The 26,189-nt window shown below is 33.8% G+C and overlaps 2 protein-coding genes across 4 annotated transcripts in view; both read right to left on the bottom strand.

Moving 5' to 3' along the window:
* The window catches only part of LOC119831267 (RPII140-upstream gene protein), a 2,944-nt gene extending 2,282 nt beyond the window's left edge, over positions 1-662 (bottom strand). The window contains exons 1-2 of the mRNA XM_038354563.1: positions 343-662; positions 62-256 (exon numbers count right to left, since the gene is read on the bottom strand). Of these exons, the coding sequence (XP_038210491.1) occupies positions 62-256; positions 343-518 (371 nt within the window). The 5' untranslated portion in view covers positions 519-662. The remainder of the gene's footprint in view (positions 1-61; positions 257-342) is intronic.
* A 2,343-nt stretch (positions 663-3,005) lies between these two features.
* The window catches only part of LOC119831056 (polypyrimidine tract-binding protein 1), a 313,383-nt gene continuing 290,199 nt past the window's right edge, over positions 3,006-26,189 (bottom strand). For 2 of the 3 annotated variants that reach the window (XM_038354285.1, XM_038354287.1), the window contains 9 exons: positions 23,023-23,081; positions 14,789-14,999; positions 13,621-13,817; positions 12,482-12,515; positions 11,719-11,811; positions 10,968-11,082; positions 9,131-9,232; positions 8,084-8,161; positions 3,006-7,674 (listed from right to left, as the gene is read on the bottom strand). In XM_038354285.1, the coding sequence (XP_038210213.1) occupies positions 7,542-7,674; positions 8,084-8,161; positions 9,131-9,232; positions 10,968-11,082; positions 11,719-11,811; positions 12,482-12,515; positions 13,621-13,817; positions 14,789-14,999; positions 23,023-23,081 (1,022 nt within the window). In that variant the 3' untranslated portion in view covers positions 3,006-7,541. The remainder of the gene's footprint in view (positions 7,675-8,083; positions 8,162-9,130; positions 9,233-10,967; positions 11,083-11,718; positions 11,812-12,481; positions 12,516-13,620; positions 13,818-14,788; positions 15,000-23,022; positions 23,082-26,189) is intronic. The other variant, XM_038354286.1, reaches the window with a different exon arrangement.

The raw sequence follows: 26,189 nt of genomic DNA, 5'->3' as shown, positions 1-26,189 counted from the left end.
GAAGTTTATGTTAAATTGTCATTCTCCATAATAATTTTTTGCCATAAAATTATTGAATTACCAATATAGTAGAATTATTTCAAAATTTACCTTCGCCTGAAACGTAGAATTAAATACCGCAGCTTGATTATTTTCTATAAAATAAAGATAAGCATCCCTGGATTTGATAAAACCTCCATAGCAGGCGCCAAAAAAAATGCCACTCATAGATGCTTGTGCTATATTGTGTATTTCTATAGAAAACTCTTCATATTCACTGAAAAAAAAAAACATATATAATGAAAATGAGGTTATGAACTTTGCTATTGTTATTATGCTCCGTGCCAATAATCTGCGTCGTACTTTTTACTATACATGCGCTTAACTCTTTCCCATCCAGTTATTGGGGCTTCTTGATCAGATTTTTCAAGCAAATTGTAATCATTTTCGTTATTTTGTTTAAAAAATGGAATTACGACCGCTGGTGTCAGACGCAATGTCGTTCTATAAAAAATGTTCTTATTAAACATTCTAAACATGTTTATTACTTATCTATTCAGTCATCGCAAATAAGTAACAATATTTTATTATTCACTAATACTTTTTTATTGTAAATTGCAACTTGCAACATAATCTTATTTTTTGTGAAAGTGAAACTAGAGTGAAGTTTCAGTTTTGACTTTTGACACTCGGATTTGACGTTGCTGTAGATCTGTCTATGATAGGGATGGCTAAGTCGATTTTAATCAAAAATCAGTTAATTTGATTTTAAATAATCGATAGAAATCGATACCTAACCGATTTCAAGATTTCGACTTCCAATATTGAGGCTGCAGCTGTTGCGGTATCTGTATGACTCCACGTGAATTCCGTGCAAATTACAAGTTTCACATAATTTCATTGCAATTAGTTTAGTAGTTTTTGCGTGAAAGAGCAACAAACACACACACACATCCTTACAAACTTTCGCAATTATAATATTAGTAGGACTAGCTGCGCCCCACGGTTTCACCCGCGTAAGTCCGTATGTCGTAGAAATATCGGGATAAAAAGTTGCCTGTATGCTATTCCAGCTGTCCAGTAGTCAACGTACCAAATTTCATTGCAATCGGTTCAGCAGTTTTTGCGTGAAAGAGTAACAAACACACACACATCCTCACAAACAGGATATTAGTAGAAAAGTTTGTGTTGCCTTTGTGGCAGGGAGAACTTTCTTTTATTTATTTAATTAAAAGAAAACTTACAGCTATAAATACATTCGTAGCATAAGTGAAACAAAAAATAAGGCCAATTACAAGTTTTCGCATGTAAATACAATTGTAACGTAATTAAAAACGTCGATCGTAGTATAATTTAAGTTACATCCCGCAGATTCAATGTTTAAAAAAGGCATTAGCCATACATATTTTTAATTGAGATTCTGTTGTGCAGAAAAGATCTACCTTCATGTATTTCGTTAAGATATGAAATATATTTTGATTATTTTTACAATATGGCGGTTACAGCGTGCCTTGGTTGCTTTGCTTGTAGTTTTCTCGTTACATAATATTATGAATTATCTTATTTTTCGGATGCGAATCCGTGTCAGTCCGTTGAATCGAGGTTTATAGTAGATCTCAACTTTGTGTTCAAGACTTCCTTTCCAAAATAGTGGTTTTCAGTGTGCGATATGGACGCTTATTTTCTGTGTTGTAGTTATATATTTTATCAGATATTTAGCAGATATTATATTGTAGGAGAATCAATTGACAAAATAAATTGTAAATATTACAATGAATGTAATTTTGTGTACTTTGTGAAGATCAATAAATCAGATTGTATGGGGGAAATGTTATAAAAATAAAATATGATAAAAGTATTGTTGTTTTTGTTATCCATTGATATATCTTTGATTGTTAACTATTGTATATTATTTTGTATACATTACTTATAGTTACATAATATATACCCCTAGATATAGTGTGTATTATAAAATTAGTTCGGAGCCAAAACAGCAGGGGCGCTGTTTCGAATAGGGTTGCCAGAAATTAACCGTGAGTAGGTTCTCTTTTTCGTGTAAATTAATCTACTCTTTGTTTCTAGCATAAAGCGTTGTAAAATATAAAAAATACATGCATAATTCCCTATCCCAATATAGTTTTGTCGCGTAGTTTGACGTATAATCGCAATGGACCTAGTGCGATATTAGAGTATTAAATTGATGTTTGTGTGACGTTTTTTGAAGTTCGAATGGTGAGTCTGAAAAACTGATAGTGACGAAATATTTAATAAATGTAAACATACATAATATGAGTGTAAAATTTTTTGAAAATTGACAGAAAAGTAGCTAAAATTTAAAACAACTGCAACTAGCAGCGTAGTTAGGTTTTCAAAGACCCAGCTAGTGATGAACACTGATTTTCAAATATAATAGGATTTTTCAAGTTAACACAAAACATATTATGTAACGAGGCGGCTTCCAGCCATGGGATCACTCGATAAGGGGATTCAAATACCTGGCTGGTAAAATAAATATTACTATAATTCAAATTTAGTCTATGCTATTTCCCTGGTCGATAAAGGAACATAACGATATTAACGACATTTTTAAATGTACGATTAAATTTATGATGATTTATGATTTACGAAGTTGCAATGATTGTTATACGCAGGTGCTTTGAGCTCAGAGCTCAGGGCCCGTACATAATAGAGGCACTCTAATAATTTCTTATATAGGATAGGAATCCGGCAGTTATTAGCTTTACACATTTGATCTCGAATTATATCAGAGTAAAAAGTATTCATATTCTTACTGAAAATCTGAACTCAAAATATAAATTCGAATCCATTTAATAGTAGGCTACCTATACTCCAAAAAAATTTCATGAATAATTAACAACTAAACCTACTTATTATCTTTATAAATAAAGCCATCAAATTTTTGCTCTTTTTAGGGGAAATGAAGGTTTCCCATTCATTGCTAAGAAAATATGGATCGATATATTGTAAGCAGGGTGTGACTCAGAATTAATTAAGAACGTCTTTTAATTTCGTCAAATATTTTTATTCACAGATAAAATAAACAGATGTGCTTTACATAAATTGGTGAAATAACATTTCGGCACACAAACTGTTTGTATACATCTAATAAACTATTTTAATATTACACACAACCCTTTAATTTGCACACCTTTTACATTTTAAAAGGAATGATCTGAAGTTCAATTGAAACCAGGAAACTGGGCAGATAAGATACTACGAGGATTTTTTTTTACTTTTTCATGTAGGCATCTATTAACCACTAGAGCATCTACGGTCAGAATTTTATCTAATTATCTTAATTAATGATTATGTAGGTAAATCTGTAGTAAATACTAATATTTTTATTATTTATAAAGTTGTGTATATAAGTATTTACACCGGAATATTTTATATAACATAGGAATAACTGCCAGTTTGTAGGATGTGGATATTTTGAAAACTCATAGATACATAATTTCATTGAATTGAAATAAGTTACTTTATACAAGATTTGAAGTGTTCGCCTACAAAAGTGGCAGTTATACATTTTTGTCTAATTCAACGTTTCAATATGAAATGGTTCAGTTCTTTCAACTCATTTGGAATAAGGGACGTGGCACGGACAAAACACCCTCCCCCGATTTGCAACCGGGAACGGTCAAATAAATTTATTTGTATTACCCTGTGCATATTTTACTCTTTTTTGATAATACAGTAAAACGATATCATTGGCAATATTTATGTCCCTTACCCCCCCTCACATAGAACTTAACAACCTGTAATCCTCCTAAATTCATACGAGTGCCAAGACAAATTGAAAACCGAAAAGCGAAGAGGAGTCGAAAGATGAATTTTTATTGAAACGTTTAACATTACCTCTATTTTAATTCAGTTTAGTATTCTCGACAGGACAGTTAAGATCTAAGTAGAATATGTCTAGAGTATCAACGGTGCATTTGAGTGCACCATTTCATTATATTGATCCCCTTTAAAAATTTTAAAGTTTTATTTACAATGAATATTTTTCAACCTTAACGGAAAATGAAAAGGTTGATTATTATCATCGAGGTCCGAAAATAACTCTTTGGGTATGTTAAAGTTGAATACAAATATATCCAGAAACACGCGGTTCGGGCGTTACGCAACAAGATAGGAGAGGTGGAAAATAAAGAACAAAAAGCTGTCAATGCTAATAATAGTTTAATTATGAAATAAAAAATAAGAATGAAATTAAACACACAAAAGGCTTAATCTAAAATAAGAAAAATTGAATGACGACACTTTTAAATGATATTGAAACTTAAACTATAAATTAGTTAGGATATAAAGAACAGACAAAAATAATAAAGGATAGGATAAATTTAATTCATGCGCCTTAACCGAAGCTTTATTCATTGATATGTTGGCCTTTATTCATATTGATACAAATCATTGTATAGTAAGTATTATCTACAGCTTACGATACGAGATAAATATACAAGCACAATGAAAGTTAGAAACAAATCAAAATATTGATATGCAAGGATATGCTTCAAGTTTGCGACAAAACAACAATCGGAAGGAACCTATAGTACCGACGACAATGTTCAATATGTATCACGACTCACGAGAGCAGCGTATAGAGAACAGCGAAGTGGAAACATTGAAAACAACATTCACATCATTTCTTAACGCATAACTTTTAACTAACAAATTGAAACAATGTTCACTTACTATGAATAAAATTGCATACACTGCGCTTAATAAAACTCTCAAATATAATTTAACTGTAACATCTTTCATCAACTTTTTAATAAATGTTAAGATTAATTAATTTAAGATTTACCTAAAATAATGTGTATTGACTTTAAATTTGGCATCTCATTCTAAACACTGATTTTATCTTATTACATTACGACATTATCCTATATATTTAAAATACTTTTCTAAACACATAAATCCCTATAATTATCTATTAGTCAATACCAGTGTCACTGAGGAAACTTTAGGCCCGAAACGTTACACACGGCCGTGTCGAGTGCGAGCCCGTTTGTGTAGCGTTCTTTAAATACCGATATGTAATTTCTTGATGACATTTAATAATTTATTAATATTCCATTTTAATCCAATCTCATATTACAGCTTATACCGATCCTCCCTGAACGAACCCCACCAGTCATTAACCACAGTTCCAATTTCGTAGCGGGCCCAGGCCCACCGTATAAGTAAAACATTTTCAAAATTGTGCAAAATATCACCACACCCTGGTCTCCTAACGTTATATAAACCGATCTACTTATACGCTCTTACCTCAGATAGTTACCGATGAATACAATACGACTTTAAAACAATATTTCCCTTACGATCCTTACTTCTTATTGAAAACTATCTTCTTTAACCATTTTACTAAGCTCTAGTTTTATCATTAATCCGTACGTGATGTATAATTATGATACAATATAGTGTAAATATGTGATTTTTAATGTCTGCACTATCATAATCATAATAATTATAGATATTTACTTCATTTTGTGACTCATAGACAATTCCGAATAATCGTAAATTTGTTAGATAGGTAAACTTTTGCATTGACAATTGTTTTTCTATAGTAACTTTCATCCTTGTCAACACATAGGTTGGCATTGACAGATATGGACAATGGAGTAACCGTTTACGGTTGAAGACATAATGTTTAAAACCACCTAACATTAAAATTTTGTTAAAAATCGATTATGTACGCATCGCATCGCGTACGACAACAATATATCCTTAACTCGTCATATTCAGGTATCTGTTTCACGCATGTTTGCCTAATCACATTGTATGGACGTGTAACTGAACACTTAAAACTGGTCCTAATTGAGAGTTCGCACCGCTCGGAGACGTTGCACGAAATAAATATCGACCCATTAAAATTACCAGAGTTTTAGAAGGTTAGTTCGAATTAATATTAAATCACTTAATCACAACTTAATCTCTTTCGAATTGGACTAGACGCATATTTATTTAAATTAAGAAGGCAAAGATGTGTGAAAACCAATCGTAGCAGAGATTTGGAAATGTGAGAAACTTCATTGGAAATTAGCAGAATTATATACAAAGTAAGTGTCGAGTAAGGATATTACACTAAAATACTGTTGATTATACGTTAGTGTGAATACTGACAGCATAACATTTAGTGATGCGACCAATGCAAATACAACTCTATGGACAAGACCATAAACAATACTTCCATAAATACCAACATTCAATGAAAACTGTTGTTGATAATTTCATTATAAATACAGCAAATAGATGTTTTAAATAGAGAAAAAATTTGAATTCTAGTATTCGTACAATTAAAATTGGCTGCATCACTAATAACATTCCCTAGAAATCAGATCCCGATTCCCAATTATCAACAAGGACTGCGACCGAACTTTGGTCGGGTTCGAATTAACCGAAGCGTAAGATATTGCAGGGACAATGGGTACAAAGAAATAAATAATCCTTTATAAATAATCACTTAGTGAAACATGCACGAGCATTTATAGTATGTTGTAGCTACCATTAATATAAATTAACATCAAATAAATGCATCATGTCACTATTATGTCACTGAACATAACCTTTACAGTGATAGTATTATGGTATTATTATCTAGAGTCTATGTAAGATACGAGAGTTGTGATTACACTAACTAATCGAGATAACTACTTCGAAACGATTAACAGAATATTTTTCTAAATAACGAAACAATATGGAAGAGTGTAGCAATGAGCCGGCTTAAACCGCTCCAAGATGATATAACCTTAACACTAATAAAATTGTCTATAACTAATATTGCACACACATACACATTTTTATACAATTCATTCTCGTTCATAAAACAAAAAATGTGTATGCGCACAAAACTATAATTAATTAAAAATGCAATGATAAATTGTGCATATTAAAATAGTGAATAAAATATATTTATAAAATATAATCTTATAGCGATAACTGCAAATTATATGTGACGAGGAAAATATATTGTTTTAACAATGTGCACATGTGACGGATATAATAATAATTGATAATAATTAATAATAATATAATAATAAATGTGTAAATTAGCTGATAATTAATAATAATAATTATAAAACAACCATTGCAATGTTTGACATCGCTCACAATAGCTATCAGTTGACAAATGAAATAATTCTAGCGCAATCACATTGCGATCAGCTATATTCGAATGAAATTATTCAAATCACTGGAAACGTATAATATCTATAATGTAAAAAAATAAAAATATACCGTTACAATTATTAAATACGCGGAATGAAATACCACACAAAATATTATAACATTAGACTCTCTCTGAGTAGTGGAGGTTGCCGCGCGCCGCGGAAGTCCCGGCGGCCGCCGATAGATGTCGCTATATTAAATTATGTAAACGTACGTATTCACTAGGGAAGTAGAGTAATAGCACTTAACATCTAAACTGTTCCAAGTAAGCGTAATACAGATACATTATAATTTTCAGTCGAGGAGTTCTCGAGTGTGAGAGAGGCCGGCGATGCGGCGACGACGCTTGTGTGATATTCCGTCGGTCGGGCGGTTTAAATACTCGATTTGGAGAACGACACCCGCAGGTGGTTGGACTCGGACAGCTGGTAGTTGTGCATCTTGATCAGCGCCGCCACCGCGTCGTCGATCGACGGCAGCTGCACCAGCGCCATCTTGCGGTCCTTGCTGGAAGCGCACCACAATGCAAAGTTTCATTTATGAAAATGTATAAGCATGATTAAAAATAATAATAATAACTAAAGAACACGCTTATATGATAGAATCAACTAGCAGGATTATAAGATAAAATGATGAAATTATTGTATTGTGATAGTATATAAAGTTCGAATTAAACCTTTCCATTTAAAGTAGGATATAATATTATTTAAAAAGATTTTGTATTATCATGAACGAAAGTCATATTAGTTTTACGTTTCCAATTTTTATGTGATCAACATATTTGTTTTGAATTGTTGTATAGAAACAAAAAAAAAGACAAATTACTTACAATAAAAATATATATTCTCATAAAACATGCACTTAAAGCTGTTTATTCAATAAGTATAATGCAAAAAAATGCATATAAAATACTCACGGGAAGAACTTGAAAGCCTTGATCGTGAACCCGCGTTTGGTGAACGCGTCCTTAATGTCGTCCTCGGAGACTGTCGCTCTGCGAACAAACGTTCATTGTGTAATTGTTACTGCAATGGCGAATCTATTCCACGGATACGAGTGAAATTGAACTATTAACTTGCGCTATTTTATTGTATGCACGTGTGGTAATTTAAAATATTTTGCAGCTGCATTTTTAAGATACGTTCCCAAAAACGTTGGTAGCTACTCAAGTTGAGTGTTTTTTAATTTATTAATGCGATTTTTGAGTTTTGAAGTTACATCAATACGTGCATATTTTTGTGTTTGATAGGAAAAAGTCATATGACCTTATTTTAGAATCTATGGCCTGGAAATGAACGTCTGTCCGTTTTTTTAGGACAGAATGTTTCTCATTATAATAATCGTTAATATGTATATATATTTAGTGTTGTTAATTCGAAAGAGATTATTTTTATGTTGCATTCGCTTATTAAGCGTTAAATTAATTAAAACGAAACGGGTGTTATAAGGGCTATTTTATTATGCTATTTCATTTAGTCATTCACTTTATTGAATCTCCCACCCCCTTTTCCCCCGAACTTCTGACTATGACCGTGAACGTATAAACTACGATAATATCACTAATAGCGATTTCTCCCCAAAAAGATAATGTAGAAAAAAAGCATTGTGTAGGCACTAACCTACATTGTGAAATGTATCAATTTGGCAAGGATGGCCTGGCGACTTTTGACAAATGACGTGGGACGTCCCTACATGACGCTTAAAATACGTGAGTGGGAGGTTTTAGCAAAATACACGGGATTAAATTGTGGTAGATTTCTTTGTTTTAACTTTTCGCATTTTAAAATAGCCTCGTAGATTTTTTTATATTATATGAATATTTTTCATAAAAATGTCCTACCAAGCCTGTTCTTTTTTTATTACTTAAAAAACTTCTTGCCCGTCAAATTAATTTTCTACCAAATGATAGATAAGAAGGGAAGGGTTGAGAGGGAAGAAATTGCAAAAACTTTACAATACTTACGGAATGTTGGACAGATGCAAGGTGGCACTTGGTGGGTAAATGTTCTGGTAATTTTTGCTGCCCGGCTTCTTGAATCGGTGGAGGGGGCTTTGTGAGTAGTCCCTGGAATATTAATCACTTATATTTAAAAAGTATATTATAAAATACCTCTCATGGAACAGGGGCTTGTCCATGTTGAAAAAAAAATTTATGTATATATATATATATAATAACGACGGAAATTTCGCGAAGGAGTCGCTCGTACATAATAGATAATTAATTAGTAAAATATTATATTTTGTATTAAGTCGCCACTGAAATGAAATTTTGTTTTCCAAATGTTTTAGTTGATATAAGCCAATCCTTTCATTATTTCTTTGCTAACGTAGTAAACACAAAAAACTTTAGTTGAGTATTTTGTTCGAAGCTTTTAATATTTTCCACGAAAAAGGTACGTAGTCGGTGTGTGAAAATAACATCAATAAGCTTAGTGCTTTATTTTATTCGCATAATATTTAAATGTAATACATGATTTTTATGCTATTTATATTCGCTTATTATGGATTTATGATGATATTCAACAACTTATTAGTTAGGTATTAATTGATCCCGCGGCTTTACTCGCGTGGTAGCTTGAGACCATTCATGTTCAGTAGAGTCCATTAGACTAGCGGTTTCACCCGCGTAAGTCTGTATCCCGTAGGAATATCGGGATAAAAAATTGCCTCTGTGTTATTCCACTTGTCCAGCAATCCACGTAACAAATTTATTGCAATCGGTTCAGTAGTTTTTGCATGAAAGAGTAACAAACATACATACATCCATCCTCACAAACGTTCGCATTTGTAATATTAGTAGGATCAACTGTTTTGGCGTGTAAGAGCAATCTATTCATTCTTACTAACTTTCGCCAATGAAATATTAGTAAGATATTCCCCGTAGCCTAGAGCGCACATCCGCTGATTAGACCGCTAGCTATTTCTAATAATTACTGTAGCTAGGCACTGTGACTATAATATTGGGAATTCTCAGGTCTGAGTTGTATTACACTGTTCGCTTGTTTCAGTATAATTACTAAATATTATACTATAATAGCTTAACTGTAATTAAGCTATAGTTACATCGTTGTATTTTGTATGTTTGAATCCGAGTTATATTTTGTAACTTTCACGGCTAATAATCGTCCTAAACCTAATATTATATATAGGATAATTTGTTTAGTTGGATGGATGTGGTTTCTCTTTATCGCTAAATAAGAATAAGAAAATTATTACACACATTACATAAAACGTATCTTTCTCTATATTCAACGTGTATCTTTTTATTAAATTAGGAATTAAAAAGTGTGTATCGATTGAAGAAAAAATATACAATATACACAAACACATAATTTATTTTCTTCTATATTTTTCAATGAATTATACATATATTATCAGGGTAGTTGTGAACAGGAGTGATTGGAAATACATCCAAATATTTTTTTCAGTAATTGCAAAATGTTCAACAAAACTTTAATCTAATAAATTTTCATAGATCACTACATCTTATAAAGCAAAGTCGCCGGCGTTTGTATGTATGTGCTTAGATCTTTAAAACTATACAAGGGATTGTGGTGGCATTTTTTTAAATAGATGGAGTATTTAATAGAAAGTTTTGTATGTATATTATGTAATAACATCTATTAAACTATAATTCTGAATTAAACGCGTGCGAACCGCGGTCAAAAGCCGTGTATGTTATAATTGTCATTAGAAAAAGTAAAGCTTTCTTATCACAGATAAAAGTATATGTGTGTGTAGACTTGTTACCAATCAGCCACGTGTACAATGAGGCTGATCGGCTATAACAGTTAGCTCACCTAGTGAGCCCGGCGTCCGGCTGGCCCTCCTTCGGCAGCTGCACGGTCTGGTGCTTGCTGAGCATCACGCGCATCGCCTTGCCGAACACGCGCAGCTTGTCCATGTGCGTCATCGCTGCAATGGGTTATGTTCTTGTAGGCTTTGTCGCGATACGCGATACATTTAAGTATCAATTTTACAAATTCAAATCGAACATATTTTATTGGTTTTTGGAGCACATTTAAATAAGTTTTAATTTAAAAAAGGTGCATAATGTATATTATTTCAATATATACAGTATGTAAAGGTAGGGTTGTCGGTTATAGTAAGAAAATGAAAATAAAATCTTTTGCAAAAATTACATGTAGTCTTGGGTGTATTTCAGTACACACATTGTTTAAAGTTTGAGAAGACCGAGTTGGATTCTATGTATTGTATCTTTTAGCGTATTCTATTGTTGATCAACACATTAGTTGAACTAATAAAAATGAATATTTTTAAAACGAAAACTACCACAACAATACAATAATTTAAAGGCAAAATTTTCAAAGTTTGGTGGTACGGGAGCACCATCGTGGACAATACCGATGTATCTAAACAAGTGCGTTTATTACGCGATTTCCTTTTATGTCCGGGATCAACTGGCACTAGAACATTCATGATGCCGTAACGGAACGTGCTCAAAGGAGAAAAAATAACGCGGCGTTTCTAAACAATATGAAGCGCTATTCGATAATGTTCTTTGTGCCTGTCGCCATAAGGTCCACTTACCGAGATGGGCTTGATGCGGTTCCGCCATCTGAATTAGAGCTGAATCTTTTTTGTTGTAAAGGATCTTCACTCGTTGCACATCGCCGTACACGCCTAAATGGTAAAAGTGTGTTACATACGGAACAATGCTATTTTTTTATTTATTCATCTCTTATTTCTAGCAACTTGTATTATTTCGTGTTATGTTTTAGTATAAGAATCTATTCGAATCTAGTTAACAATTCAACTATGTTTCAGCATAATTATAAATAATAATTTTGAAATGGGACAGATTAAGTGATACAAGAGAGAAAATCTAACTATATTAGGTCACGTTAAGCTTCCGATTAATATGTTAACAATCCAATTAGCTGATTGTACAGGGTAAACAAATTTGTACAGTCCATTATACTAACTATTGTACTCTTAGCTTCAACATATTTTACATCATCACTATCTACACTGTGAAGACTGGCTAAAATCTAATGAATCAATCATCGGAAGCATTAAAACACATAAGACTAGGTAGTTGTCTACCTTAGCTACACAGCTACAGCTAAACGACTGAAACACAAATTGTCACACACAGTTAATATAAAGCTCAGAATGATCTCAGAATGGATAGTGTTAACAAGCGAAGCTTCGACGCCAAGTCTATGGATGCGGTTATCAGTAAAGAAATCCAGAATGTTAGCTGACAATTTGTCTTCCAGGCAGACAGGGACTCAGTATATAGTAATATTAATGTTTTAATATAAAATACGGAATGTATGTGCACACGTACCGAAAAGGGTAAAGAGAGCGTCAGGCGTGACCATCTAAAACAATAGGAAAGAGAAAAGAGATAGTATTATAAATAGTCGTAAAAGATACAATATGTCAGATATCTTGTCATATCTATAAATAAAATTAGCAACTTATTCAAGGTGTTCAAGTGGAATATATAAATGAATAGCCCGTAACGCCGAGTGAATTAGTTCAACCAATTAACAATTAGTCGCTCGCCGTGAACCCGACTTAAAATCTTGCGAATGGACGTTACCGGCTATTGTGTTAGCGCAATGCATTTTGTCAAGAGGCTATATCATGTTCCATCCTCATTTTAAATTTCTTTAAAACATCTAAGGGTAACGGCCCTCTAATTTGATTGCTAAATGTGTTATAGACAATGCAAACTGAATGTATTATTAAATGCGTAAATCGCTTTGGGGTCAGGGACTGGCGACGAGACAAATATATAAAATGAATTAAAAAAGAAACACATCATTTGATGGTTGCAGAAATTTCACATGTTAACCGCCTTAGGGGTTACCAGCAAAATATACCTTCTACAGAGCCGGGGGGTACCGGTAACCCCACTAGGAGAATTTCATAAAACTTGATTACAAAACTCTTTTAATACTGTGAAGTTAATATAATCAGACTTTAGAGAGATGGTAGGACATAAAAATTATTTCAGCGTTGTAAGCATTTTTTATGAAATAGGCTTGGCGGTTAACGTGTTAAAGTTGGGTTGTTGATTGAGGTGTAATGTTAGATTATGGGCCACGAACCTCTTCTAAATGCTTTATAAACAATGCAAATAAACTGTTTTTAGATTTGATTTGTCAATTTGATCAATTGTTTTTAGATTTGATTGTTCGCTCAATATGATATGTAATATTACATAAATTTCTTTAGTCCAAAATATTGCTGCCACCGAATTTTATTTGTATTAAATAAACTTTCGGTTGTTTAATACGAATTAACTATCATGTTGTTTAACAATATTAGAAAATATTTCAATGAATTAAGTTCGCGATTTATTTGATCGCTAACAATTCTGAAAATGTTCTCAATCAATTGTTATGTAGGTATAATTTTTTTGTATAATATGGTTAAGCTATAAATGTGCAATGTTTTTGTGTGCGTGTATGTACATACCTCCTCATTTAGGTTGGACACGAGCAGCACGGTGGCGAGCGGCAGCGGCGGCGCGGCGAGCGCGCGCAGGGCCGGCGACGCGGGCGTCAGCGTGAGCGCGCCGAACGCGGGCAGCCCTACGCCGCCGACGCCGACGCCGTACGGGGAAGCGAGCCCCGAGCCCAGGCCTAGGAACGGGGGCGCGAGAACACCGCCGCCTAGGGAAGTCATAATGGTGGCAATTTGTAGGATTTTATTGTTATATATTATGTAGACTTTTTAAAATAGACTTTAGGGGACGGACTGGAAGGGAAAGATATAGATTGATACTTTTTTGGGAGCTTTTTTACTACGCTTACTACTACTACCCCCTAAACTCCAGCAACAGTGGAAGCGTCGCGGGCATAAGTAGATATATTGTGATTATTACAAATAAAAAATTAGATTCTTTTGTAACTCAATCTTGCATCCACTCTGTATATTTAAAGTTTAGTAAGAAACACCTAAAGGGAAACCACACGAAACATGTAGTCTTTTTGCACAGACCCTTGTACGTATAAAGCGGTATTAGGTAACAAAAGCAACAAATCGGCAATGCCAGAATAATCCTCATATATCACAACCCTCTACGGTGCAGTAAGGATTTATGAAAAGTTATTAGTCACTGTGGAAACATTTAGAATTGATTATGAATAATAAACAAGACAAAAGATAGAATGGAAGAGTGAAGTAGCTACTTATACGGCTTACTCGGTAAAGGTCTCCGTTATTTATCAAAATGTAGGTAAGAATTAAATTTTAAAGAGTAATTTATGGCATTTGAAGGTGAAAGACGATACAAGGCTCAATCTCACGTGGAAAAATGTATATACATTTTATTTATTCATGCTAAATAAACAAAATTCGGAAACAAGCAACACACGGGGAATGGGTTTCTGGAAGTTTCATATTAGAGCCTGTAGATAGAAATAAAATATTCAGTGCCACATGTACAAGTGAGTACGCAATTTTGAGTGAAAGATAACAAACAGCATGACCCACGTCAAATTCAAGGCAACATGTTGAACGCTACAAACGGTTTTAGTTCGTCAACTGCGACTTTAGAGCGTTCCTTGCAACAGATAGACGATAGTACAGATAAACAGAGGTAGTGCGTAAGCGTCCAGGTGTGGAGTAGTATGGGACTAACTCTTCCTGGATGCGAGGGCCAGGAGGCGAGCACGCAGTGACATCAACTCACTGGTCAAGAGCTGATGGGTGTCACCGTCGCCGGACGGTAGCGTGGGGTTGGTGTAGTCCCGCGACTTGTCGTTGTTGTACTTCACGTTCAGGCAAGTCATCTTCGAGTAGTCGATGCGGAGGGTGCAGCATCCGTTGTAAATGTTCTGACCGTCGAGGGCCTGGGAACAAAAATACGTGTTAACCTATTTTTAATAGTAAGGAAATAATTGCTACTCACCCCCATAGAATGTGTACAGTTTAAATAGCGCCATTCCATACTCATTATATGAGGTAATTAAATAATATAAAAGGGCATTCTTTTCTACATAAAAAAATATGAAGACATCTCGCAAAACTTTAAGATATAATTTTCCGATAAAACAGTAGGGTTAAAAATCGATTACGGAGAAGAAAAAATTACAACATGACCGTGTCGAATTCGTTACGCTCCTGCGCTGGCAATTTGTTTGTCCACGACGCCTGCGGGAAGCTGATAACGGCGCATCGCGATAGAAAAGGGAATTAATTAAAATGCAACAGCACTCAACCCATTCCTGCCAGCTTTATGCCCGACGTCCATGAAACGCGCGTACTATACGTTACATTTTTCATCGAAAGAATAACAACGGCATATAATATTAAATTCGTGAAGGTTTTTGCTTTATCGAGTTTCACAGAATTTTAAAGTTTTAAAATCTGTATTCAATCTCCTGAATCCTTTGGCTGGCTTACTTATTTAATTCAAACGGTTCAATAATTGTGCCCCGGGCATTTCTTGTAAGGCGTTTCATTAGAAGACCGCCAACCTCCCGCTGCCTGCGGCGTCCACTCTGCGACGTATTAATAATGCAACCAATTAACATTACTTTTTCCTTGGGAATATTGTAATAAAAGTGAAATGATATAATACAATAATATTTATGAAATGAAAAGTAAGACGACATTTCTTTGATCTTTAGGCGATCTTTTCACAAAAATATTTTGTAGAATATTTTAAGAGGATCTTCTGGGTATTTTTCAGGTGAAGTAAATATTATTTTCGTAGATTTTTATATAAAGAATATATAGTAGAATAGAGAATCGACTTATGAATATCTCATACAATCTAATAAAATTTTTAGAAACGTAATGAATAAGTGAGAGTCAATGTCGAAAAGCTGGATATTGGCTGTAGATTTAATAAATTTCTGCTCTATATGCAAATGCGAACCCCCTGATGTGTAGACGTGAATAGATTGGTTCGCTTATATCTCAACTTATATGGAAATGTGAAAAGCACATAAGAAAGCGAAGGAGGTCGCTTTGATACGTAACTGTTTTTGTAGACATCACACATTTTGATTGCGGCGAGGGAGAGCTTGTTTAGGCATTATTGGAAAGTAATTAACCTAGAATATAGCTCGTACGTTAAAATAAACTGCGGTTATTACCGTTCTATAAAAGGTGCCTGTTCTGGGCACTCAAACCAAACGTTCGGTACATTTATTTTCTTCGTAATTATATTTAGAAATTTTAACACAATTCGTCCGAGATGAAACAAATTTATTAATGAATTGTGCAATTAATTCCGATTCTGTTTATTTTGTTATTCTAAATAAAATTGATAATTTATACAAGGCTCACTTGTGTCTTCTAAAAAGCGCGACAGATCATAGGAGCATCTAACAAGTGTCTTCCGTATCTCTTAATCACGTCTCCGGTAATTGTTTTATCTCTAGCTCGTTAGAACTCGTTTAAGCAAAGCCTTCTTAGAGAAGGATTAGGTGCGGTCCGCCTCAATCCACCCCTTGTTGCTAATTTTGACGGTTTTTCCAGGGAGACCAGATAAAAGTTTTGTTGAGACCCTACGATTAGCGGTTTTAATATTTATAGACGCTGTGATTCAAGGATTTGCGACATCCTCTGAGTTGAATGTTAGCGTTTTGTGTAATATATTTTCTGCGCGATTTTGTGAACCTAATAATGAATGGATTTAATAAATGTTTATTTATTTATTTATTAGTTTTTCATTTACACACTATTTCTCTCACGTATATAAATCATCAAATATTTAATTTCATAGTATGTAGATATCATCGAGTTTACAAAAAATAACGGCAATAATAACCCATAGAAAATATTAATATCAAATGATCCGGAAAACCCATATTTCTATTGAACATAATATTTTCATTGTGATCAACAATATAAGCGAGTGCAAACAGAAATTCCTTCCATTGGTCGACGAGAGCACTTACGGGACTATTGAGTCTGAGCTCTGCACTGAAAATAAATACAATTAAAGGCTTTCAAATACAAACAAAACACGGACGACATTAGTAATTTATTTAATTGCTAGTCAACGCTTTTAGAGGTTTTAATATTGTTTTTTTAATATTATAGTTTAAATATATATATGTAACTCATTCAGTAACTCAGTATATATGCAATTACAAGTTTCAAAATACATATATTTTATGCTCAAGTTTCCAACCTCAATTAAGAAAGCCTCTTGTATTTAACTACCTGAAAAACATCATTATAGTAGTGGGAGCATAGTGAATCAAAACGTGGGCATCCTCAATTAGGTTAGGTACACATCCGCGGACGCGTAGCCGAACAAACCATTTTCGGTCCATTGGACAATGTAATTAATACTCGGGGTTACCCTTAATTGTTGGCGACACAACCGACAATGTTCGACGCTGTTATCGTTCAAATACCACGCCTTCTTCCTATTACTTAGTAACACGGTGATTAATCTACAGACGAAATGCGTATAGTGACATCATGAATAATGAAGACTTCGACTTTTGACAGTGAGCTTAAATTGGTATTGTGAACAACAATAATATTGTTCACAACATAATGGCATTGTTAATCGCACGCACGCTGTAACCAACCGTACACGTAAACTGCTCCACATTCATATTTAATTATCTACATTCGTTGTGAGCGCACACACAACTGCAATGTTTATGAATCACCATTTTGATTTTGATATTGAAGTTTTAATAATTGAACGAAACAACCTCAATGTAGCTGCAAACAATACTTAAACAATGTTTGACACGTAACGAGGTGGTGCAGAGTTCGGGCTTTGTTGATAGTCTGCCCTCTGTGCTGACCTAAGCAGGGTTGGGCGATAGCATGTGAAATTTTAATCGGAGTTTGAATCCTGTTTGCATTAAAACTGGCCATCGTATCCGCTGTTTTATCTTTTGAACACTATCCTTAGATGTCAACACGAAACTATTGAAATATCGTGGAGTGTTTATAATTCTTAAAATAAGATTAAAACAAAAAAAGAAGATAACATGTAAACAAACACTAACTAAAGGAATATATGTCTTTGCATTTACAAAGTGGATTAAATTATAACAGAGCGCAACAATTCTGCAATCAGATTTTAACCTTGATTGAGCATTAAATGTTTCTTGGAGCATAAATCGTTAGGCATTGTGTACTACAACTAATAAGGATTTCTCGTGCATCTCTAAACAACTTAACGTTTGAAATAGGAAAACAAAGATTGCTAACAAAGTTACTATTGCATAGACGTAAAGCAATTTATGTTAATGAAATACACTTGAAACAAATGGCCGTAGCTCCATTTTGGAAATGCAAATAGAAATTTATGGATATTCGTGGTCGTTTGGGACGAAAAAAAACCTATTTAATATTTAAAAACGTTATAATTTGACCCAACAATGTAAACGGAAATTCATAACCGCAATGTTTTAATCTGTACAGCGTTTTTGGCTTAAGATATATTCAACGAAAACATCAATTAAAATTTTCATTTTTATATTTTCACCGCAATATCTAAGATAAACAACGGGGTTATAATATTTTCGACACATACATCGTTTGAATACTTCTCGTGTTGACAGCGAGGCCGGAGTAGACGCGGGTCGCGGTGCAAAGTGCAATTTTAAAATGTAAACAAAAGCGCACCTTGAGTCCATAAAAGCTGCCTCGGATTTCGCTTTATGGAACATAAAATAAACTCGAGGTTATATCATATTTAATTTACGCTGTATTCGTTAATGAAAAATATGGAAAGTGTTAGCTTCACATTTCTAATCGTGTCATTAATTATGTAAGGAAGCCGTCGTATTCATTTTTGAAGAATTAATTATCATACAATTTAGAAACGAGCACAAATGATATTGATAATCTCGTTCTCGAATTCAGATCATAACGCTTGATATGTGGTACAGTATATCATAAACTATACCCCATATTGAGTGAACGCCAGTGGGCAGTCTCAGCCCGTAGGTATTCCTGAACATCACATTGTTATCAATCATTGCTTATTGATGGAGTAGCATGGCTTTGATTACGGCACCGAGTACATTCAGTTATGACAGCACATCAGTACATCCACGCCTGTATACAATCTGCTATATAGACTTAAAACGATAGAGCATTTTAGTATCAATTTGTTTGAGTGTTTATGATTTTACTGGTGATTAATTAAATATAAATAAGTATTCAGGTAGGAAATTAAATAATAAATTTGCAGTTAAATCAGTCTGGAGCGCTTCAAATTGTTTAAGGTATGAGTAAATTTTTTAGAGTTCTCGTAAATGGTTCAGTTTGTCTTGTGTTGCTTATTTTCTTACTGTAATCGTCGCATCGAAATGAGCTGGTTAAGTTTCGTTACGCGTTTACTTTTCACGCATGTCTCGTAACTTTAAGTGAATAAGTAAAGGTAACGTGTTTTATAGGTGCCTTTCGTAAACAGGATTTCGAGTTGAAATAGGTATATTTACGAGCGGGGCAATGTTTACGCGGAGCCCGGTACTACATGTAGGTACACGAATTCAGCACATTAAGAGCTTACATTTCGTGTCTGCACGCCTAAGCCGCCCTCTGAAAAGATTTGATGGCGAGGTTAGAGATTTATGTCAAGGATCATAGAGTCGGGGATCGGGGGATTTCAGCGCTCAACATCCGACTCTGCCCTTTGTGGTTGGAGCACTATCCGGCTTCACTTCACTTTGTACCTCTTATTTCTGTTGCCACTTACCTTGCGGGACGTTTCAATTTCATTTTTAGAAAAATCTGCGGCGCTTTCATTTATGATTCGTATGTGAAACGAAAACCTTATCGCAATACATCCGAAGAAAATTTCCTGCCACATAAGTACTGCACAAAACTTAAGAGCTCTCGTATTGTTCTTACTGTAGAGCTTTGTGACTGATATCGTTGCACAAACGAGCGAGCCCAATGTAAAACTGTATTTGGTCATAGATAAGTGGATATTAATGTATCTAATGTGCGATTGTTATTAAAATTTTCGGACAATTAATATTGATGCAAATTAACGAATCTTTTACCTAACACATGAAAACATCAACGATTGTAAAGTCTTAAGTTCTTTCACGATTTCCAAGAACATGGGTGTTATGTTTAGGTCTTAAAAGGAAACAGTAATTAAATAAGCGTCGTAGACTGCACCAAACGTTGTGGGCTACAACAAATTAGTAAGTGCAATAATGTCAAAGTTTGAGATTTAGAGGTAAAGAATGTAATAAAATAACTGTGTACCGACATTGCACGCTCGTTAGGCGAGTTGAGCGAGCGATGTTACGACGTCGGATCCGTTAACGAGTGCCAGACTTATTACCGCGGCAACCCCTCTAATACGACTGCTAATACCTTTATATTACAAACCACACTGTCAATGGATATTACTAGACGCTTCTCCACTGAATTTATGTTTCAGCAAGTAAATAATGTTGCTGATATAAGGTATTTGTGAATCTGGCACGCGGTGTCTTTAGAAAGGATTGTTGTTTTAAATTGGTTCCCAAACTGTCAGTCGATTCTTTTTAACAAGGTAAATATCCTGAAAGGTCGTTAGTTGATTGCTTACTTGCATGATAAATCAAATAAGATATTGACATTTCGAAAATACATATATAATAGGGTTATCTTATAAGGAGAATTTACATTCGGTCAATTTCCCTATCTCCTGAGTCTAGGATGCCTCGTAAGGAACTTCCGGTGTTCAAATCCCAATGGGTTTCGTAAACCTTGTACTGACAGAGGGTGGAGGTATAAAAGATCACCAATTTGTTCGCGTTACATAATGAATTATTGTACGACTGAATTGTGCAAACAGCAACAACTTTTGGATTTCGGATTTACTATGGAAAATATATATCTGAATTAATTTAATTTTTAATCACTATCAAGCACGAAACCTCTTTATGTGACCATGTTGAGTTATCGATATAGTAACAAACACTTCAGAAAAAATAATATAGTATACCTACATGTTATTTTCAAGTCTTCAACAAACACATTCCTAATGAAAAGTAACATAGGGATTACTTGTATAATATTGCATCATGCCTTCTTATAAGAACAAAGGCTTGTTTTGTTATTATTTTTAGAACGATTTGATTTTTTTTAAATCAACATTATATATTATCTAGACTTTTGAAATAGGCCCTATATTTTAGCTACAAAGCAGAACTTCAATCGTATCAGATAGGACTTAGCGTTTCTAAGTTTTCGCCATTCCACTCCGCGAGTGATATCTCAATTTTCGCGAAAGGTTTCCTCGCTTCACGAGCTTTAATTTGTGAGTCAACTTACTAAAATGAGAATGAACCATATTATTGTTCACTTAGTAATTTGGACAAATTCGGAGAAACAATTATTAAATTCGTAGTGTATTTAAGGAAATGTCAAAGAATATATATCCTGATGATGTAAAGCTACATTTCTCGGGAACTGTATGTAATTCCCGAATTATCGTATCAGGAATTGTATGAAATGAATGTGTTGTTTAAATAAAATAAATAAACCAAAAAAAGTTGTTAAACTGAGAATACCCTAATTTTAATTAAACTTCATAAGATTATCTACTTAAAAATTTTCTATTTAAATAGAATTTTCCGATCATTTGTTTTTTGAAATAAGACAAAAGAAACAAGTACATTGGAAATGTTTAAAAGTAAGTTTTTGACCTAACGATACGTATACGCATGTAACTGTAAAATCATAATCATATCAATCATAAATAATAATTGGTTCAGTGATATCGAAAAATAAAAACTAAAATTTTGTTTGTACCGTACGATGTAAACGCACTGTAGACATATCGAAGAAAAATTTGCATCAAAGTTTTGAGATGCGTTCTTTAGCAATTCACAAATGAGCGCATCTTGACCAGCATTCATGTTAATTTACGCTTCTAGATTAAATGATTGTTTAAGTAGTGAGTGCCGATGAAAAAAATAATTGGTTAGAATTATTATAAATAGCTATGGCAGTATTGAAAAGATTAGTTAAACAGTTTTTCATCATTTTTTACAATCTTTAATACACCCGCATAACAATTCGCTCACATTAAATTCAGTTTGCATTTAAGCACGCTAGAGCTTTTTGTATTATTCGATTAATATAAAGTTAAATAAATAAATAAATACAGAAAGCAATTATACGCTCAACCAAGTAGAATAAACAAATAGGGGTGAATTACATATTGACCCTAGAAAAAACAACTCGCCACTCACAGCTATCGCGTTCAGAAAAGGCTCGATAATTATTATACTCGTTAAGCGAGTTTGCGGAAGCCGCAAAACGAAATTTAATTTGCCCTGAACGCTGCATCAGAAATAAAGTTAAAACAGTCGCTGCAGTAGGCGGCGGTACGACCAACTTCTAACGCAAATGAATAGCGAATGGGAAAAGTTTGGTCGAGAAAAATGATGTCCCATTCGACGACGACCGGTGCGGACTATTGTCGAGAGTTGGCGCTCGCCACTCGCGTGCTACTGTCGGCTGCATTGTTCACATTCATATACGCAAACCTATTTTGTAACCAATTTCTTTTAAACCACAATATATGTATTGTTCGGTATCCAAGGCACAAAAAAGTTCCACATTCTATCTTAAACTGTGGCTGAACTTTAACGATAAATATATATTTAACATTATTTATTTCTTTGAAGATTGCAAACAGTGAGAAAATAATAACGTTTACAAGGAAAACTTGGTACAAATGGATGACAATAGCTACAATAGCAGTGTGTTGGATAATCTTTCGTTGAAGTCGAAGCGCAGTTAAGGCTAAGTCACTTCATTTCCAGATAGTTCGAAAGCGAGTCATTAAGTTGAATGAAACGTGAGGCAATAGGAACTTTGTTTTATAGCTTTACTTTTCAAACAGTTAATAAAAACAGAGAAGTTAACAGCACTCACCGTTTTCGCCATTTGAGCTGATCCAGTGTCTGGATACTGGATTAAAGCTTGAAATGAGTCTGCAAATTAAAAAAGCACATTATTTAAATAACCCAAATATACCTATTCAATAAATTGGACGTTTCTAGAATACATATTGACAATGACAACGGTCAGATAATACGGTAATGTTTGCGGAAGAAAGGAAGCGTTACTCTGTATATATTTTATAAAACGCATTTCTTTACCTTTTCTTTAAATGAAAACCTAATATAAATAGCATTTCGAGAGTGGCAATTGTAACTACTTTTTACAGAACTTACGTATTTATTAACTGTTCAACGCTTGATTCGGGAAGAAATGGGAAGTGTCCCTCTCGGGAAAACCTAACCTCCACATAGCATTCATTGTTTATTCAAAGCTACTTAGCCATTTACAGCGTTGGATTACTTTCAAAATCTTGTGTCCTCTAAAGATAACAAGGTTACTTTACAAGAGCTAAATACTTCGAAGTGACTCGAGAATCTCAACATTCAAAGCACTCAAATGTTACATGTCACGAGGAATTTTCGACAACTAATTTAGCGTATATCAAAGGTAGAATTGACGCCCAGTGTGACGCGATATGATCCAAGTTTTCGAGAGTTTGTCGAAAGCCGTCTCAGGTGCACCGCATCTATTTTATTATGTCTAACTCTCGAGAAAATACGCGAGCAAACAAGTTTCATGCAATTTCACCTTCATCGCAAGTTTGAGTAAACGTCTATAGTTATATTTACAGAACTCAACTGTCTGTTGGCTAAGCTTTGCATCATTTCAAATGTTTTATGTGAAAATACTTTAGTTATATTGCACGAGCGGTGATACCGGCAAGTTTATAAGAGTTTATTGCCGCATGAGAACATTAAGAAGAGGGAGGATACGGTGTAGGTACATTTATTGTAGCGGATAGTCTTGTATCTCCTAATTTAACACAGAAAGCTTGGCTATCATTGCTTTTAGTGAGGCAAGTTAATAAATAAGAAATACGGGAAGGCCCAACGATGTTCAGCAAAACAAGTTATAGAAATTAATTAAAGTTTACAATTTGAGCAGATAGTTCGTTAATTTAATTGAATAATAAACATTATACATATTACCTGCTTATTAATTCTGAGAAGATTTTAAAGCGATATCGACTGCGGAAATTAATCAAATTACATATTAAAAGATAATCCTTTAAAACCTTTACTCAGTCGTTAATTAAGGTTTATAATAAAAGAGTAATATAAGAAAATGTTCCGTAGAGTATTAAAATGTTTAAAAATATTTAGTCTCAGTTAGCTCATTGCATCGATTTTACATTAATATAAGTACTCAAAATGACCCGTTAAATTTCTTCCTTATTATAAAAGGCTGTAAAATATGGAAACGTTCAAGTGCGAACGGTGGCGTAAATGAAAAGTAACAGGGAGTCTTCTCATACATAGTTAAACGGTCTTTAAAGCTCATATTTCCTTTAGGCTTGCCATTAGAAACATTAAAATGGAACCCATAAAAGGCTTGCTGCAAATTGGGAGTTTTCATGTAATTAACTTTTGAAAGAGGAAAAAGAACTGACTTTCTCTTAATAATAGAAATGCGAATTAAAAATGAAGGGAATGCCCGAGGCCCGCCACAATTGTATAACAAAATTAATTCATTTTGCATAAATAAATGAGACATAGCCTTTAGGGTTGGTTTGTATACAATTATTGTTGTTCAAGAGACCTAAAACATTCAGATTTTGCTAAACAAATTTTAATGGTTATCTTAGAAACTATTGCCTTATATATGCTTTTGTTATTTATATTAATAAATAACCAAGTTCAACCTTCGGTTCGTCTTAAAGCATATCTCGTCATGCAAAATTCATATTTTGAAAAAAGAAAAAAACATTGCAATTAAACACCAATAGCACAAATGAAATAAACTATGAGTAATTTCTACAATTTCTGCCATATATTTAATTAATTTATTCAATCACAGAAATAAATAAAATTTAACATTTATAATTAGCTTACAATGTAAGCTGATAAAAAAACTTTTAATTATTTATATCTTCAGCTGTTTGAGGTAATTCTATATTCAAATTTAAAGGATACCAATCAATCCTTACGAGGACTTTCACTACGCTTCATTAAAAATTCAACCGGATCGCGCAATTACTTTATGGAATATTTAAAGCTACGTATATACAAGATTATTTGGGGAGTTGTGGTTGTATATTAAAATTCCCTAATCCGCCTTTCGTTACAAAGTAAAAAGGTTGCGTTCGACGCTTCCGCTATGTAAATTTAAGCGAAATGTTCCGCCCCGGCTCGCGGCTCCGGGCTAGCCGATTACACCATAATATGATATCTTAAATCTCGTAGCAGTGCTCCTGTAGCGGTGTTCTGTCAAACTTGAATGCGTCCGCAATTTGCGCGCTCTTTCATTTGGACGTGCCATAAGACTTTAGACATTCCGCGATGAAAAGACTTAAATTATATTTCTAAATTTTGGAGTTGGAAGTATGATATAATCACTGTAAAGTGCTGCTCTGAGCGTCGTATAATTGTAATTAAAGATTTTTGTAACATTTGTAGCTAGACACTAATATAACTGTGAAGCGACTAAATTGTCTAATAATGTATGAGTAATAAATTAATAAGACGAGAAAAGAAGTCAAATAACATTAGTTGCCGATCCGAAAGCTTAATTACGAGAATCGCACGGACATAGACACGACATGTACCACAAACAAGGGACGAATAATAATTGTAGCGGTCTGCTACACCTTAATAAAGCCAATCGGGTGAGCGGGCCGCGGCAGGGGGTGGGATTACAGCCACACGCTCTCATTGAGATTTGTTCCGGGATTAGGATTGTGTATGATAGCAGCCACGTAACTGAGACGATAATATGGAAACTGGTTGTGGAATATGAAAATATTGTTGCCAATCTGTCTTGATTCAACGTTTTTCAAGGACCGATATTTAAGTTAATATTTCCAGTAACAGACAGAAGACAGTAACTTAGAAATGTGTTTTTTTCAATAAATGGTGAAAAGTATATTCACTGAAAATTGCGACAAAATATTTTCAATTATTCAGTTAACATTATTAAGAAATGATTAAAAAGGTAAATACATAAAATAATTGCCTAGCTACTACTTGCTTCTACATATA

Source organism: Zerene cesonia, chromosome 13, assembly GCF_012273895.1.
Source record: "Zerene cesonia ecotype Mississippi chromosome 13, Zerene_cesonia_1.1, whole genome shotgun sequence".
Lineage (NCBI taxonomy): Eukaryota > Metazoa > Arthropoda > Insecta > Lepidoptera > Pieridae > Zerene > Zerene cesonia.
Note: the sequence above shows the minus strand (reverse complement) of the source record. Positions and strands in the feature narration are given on the sequence as shown.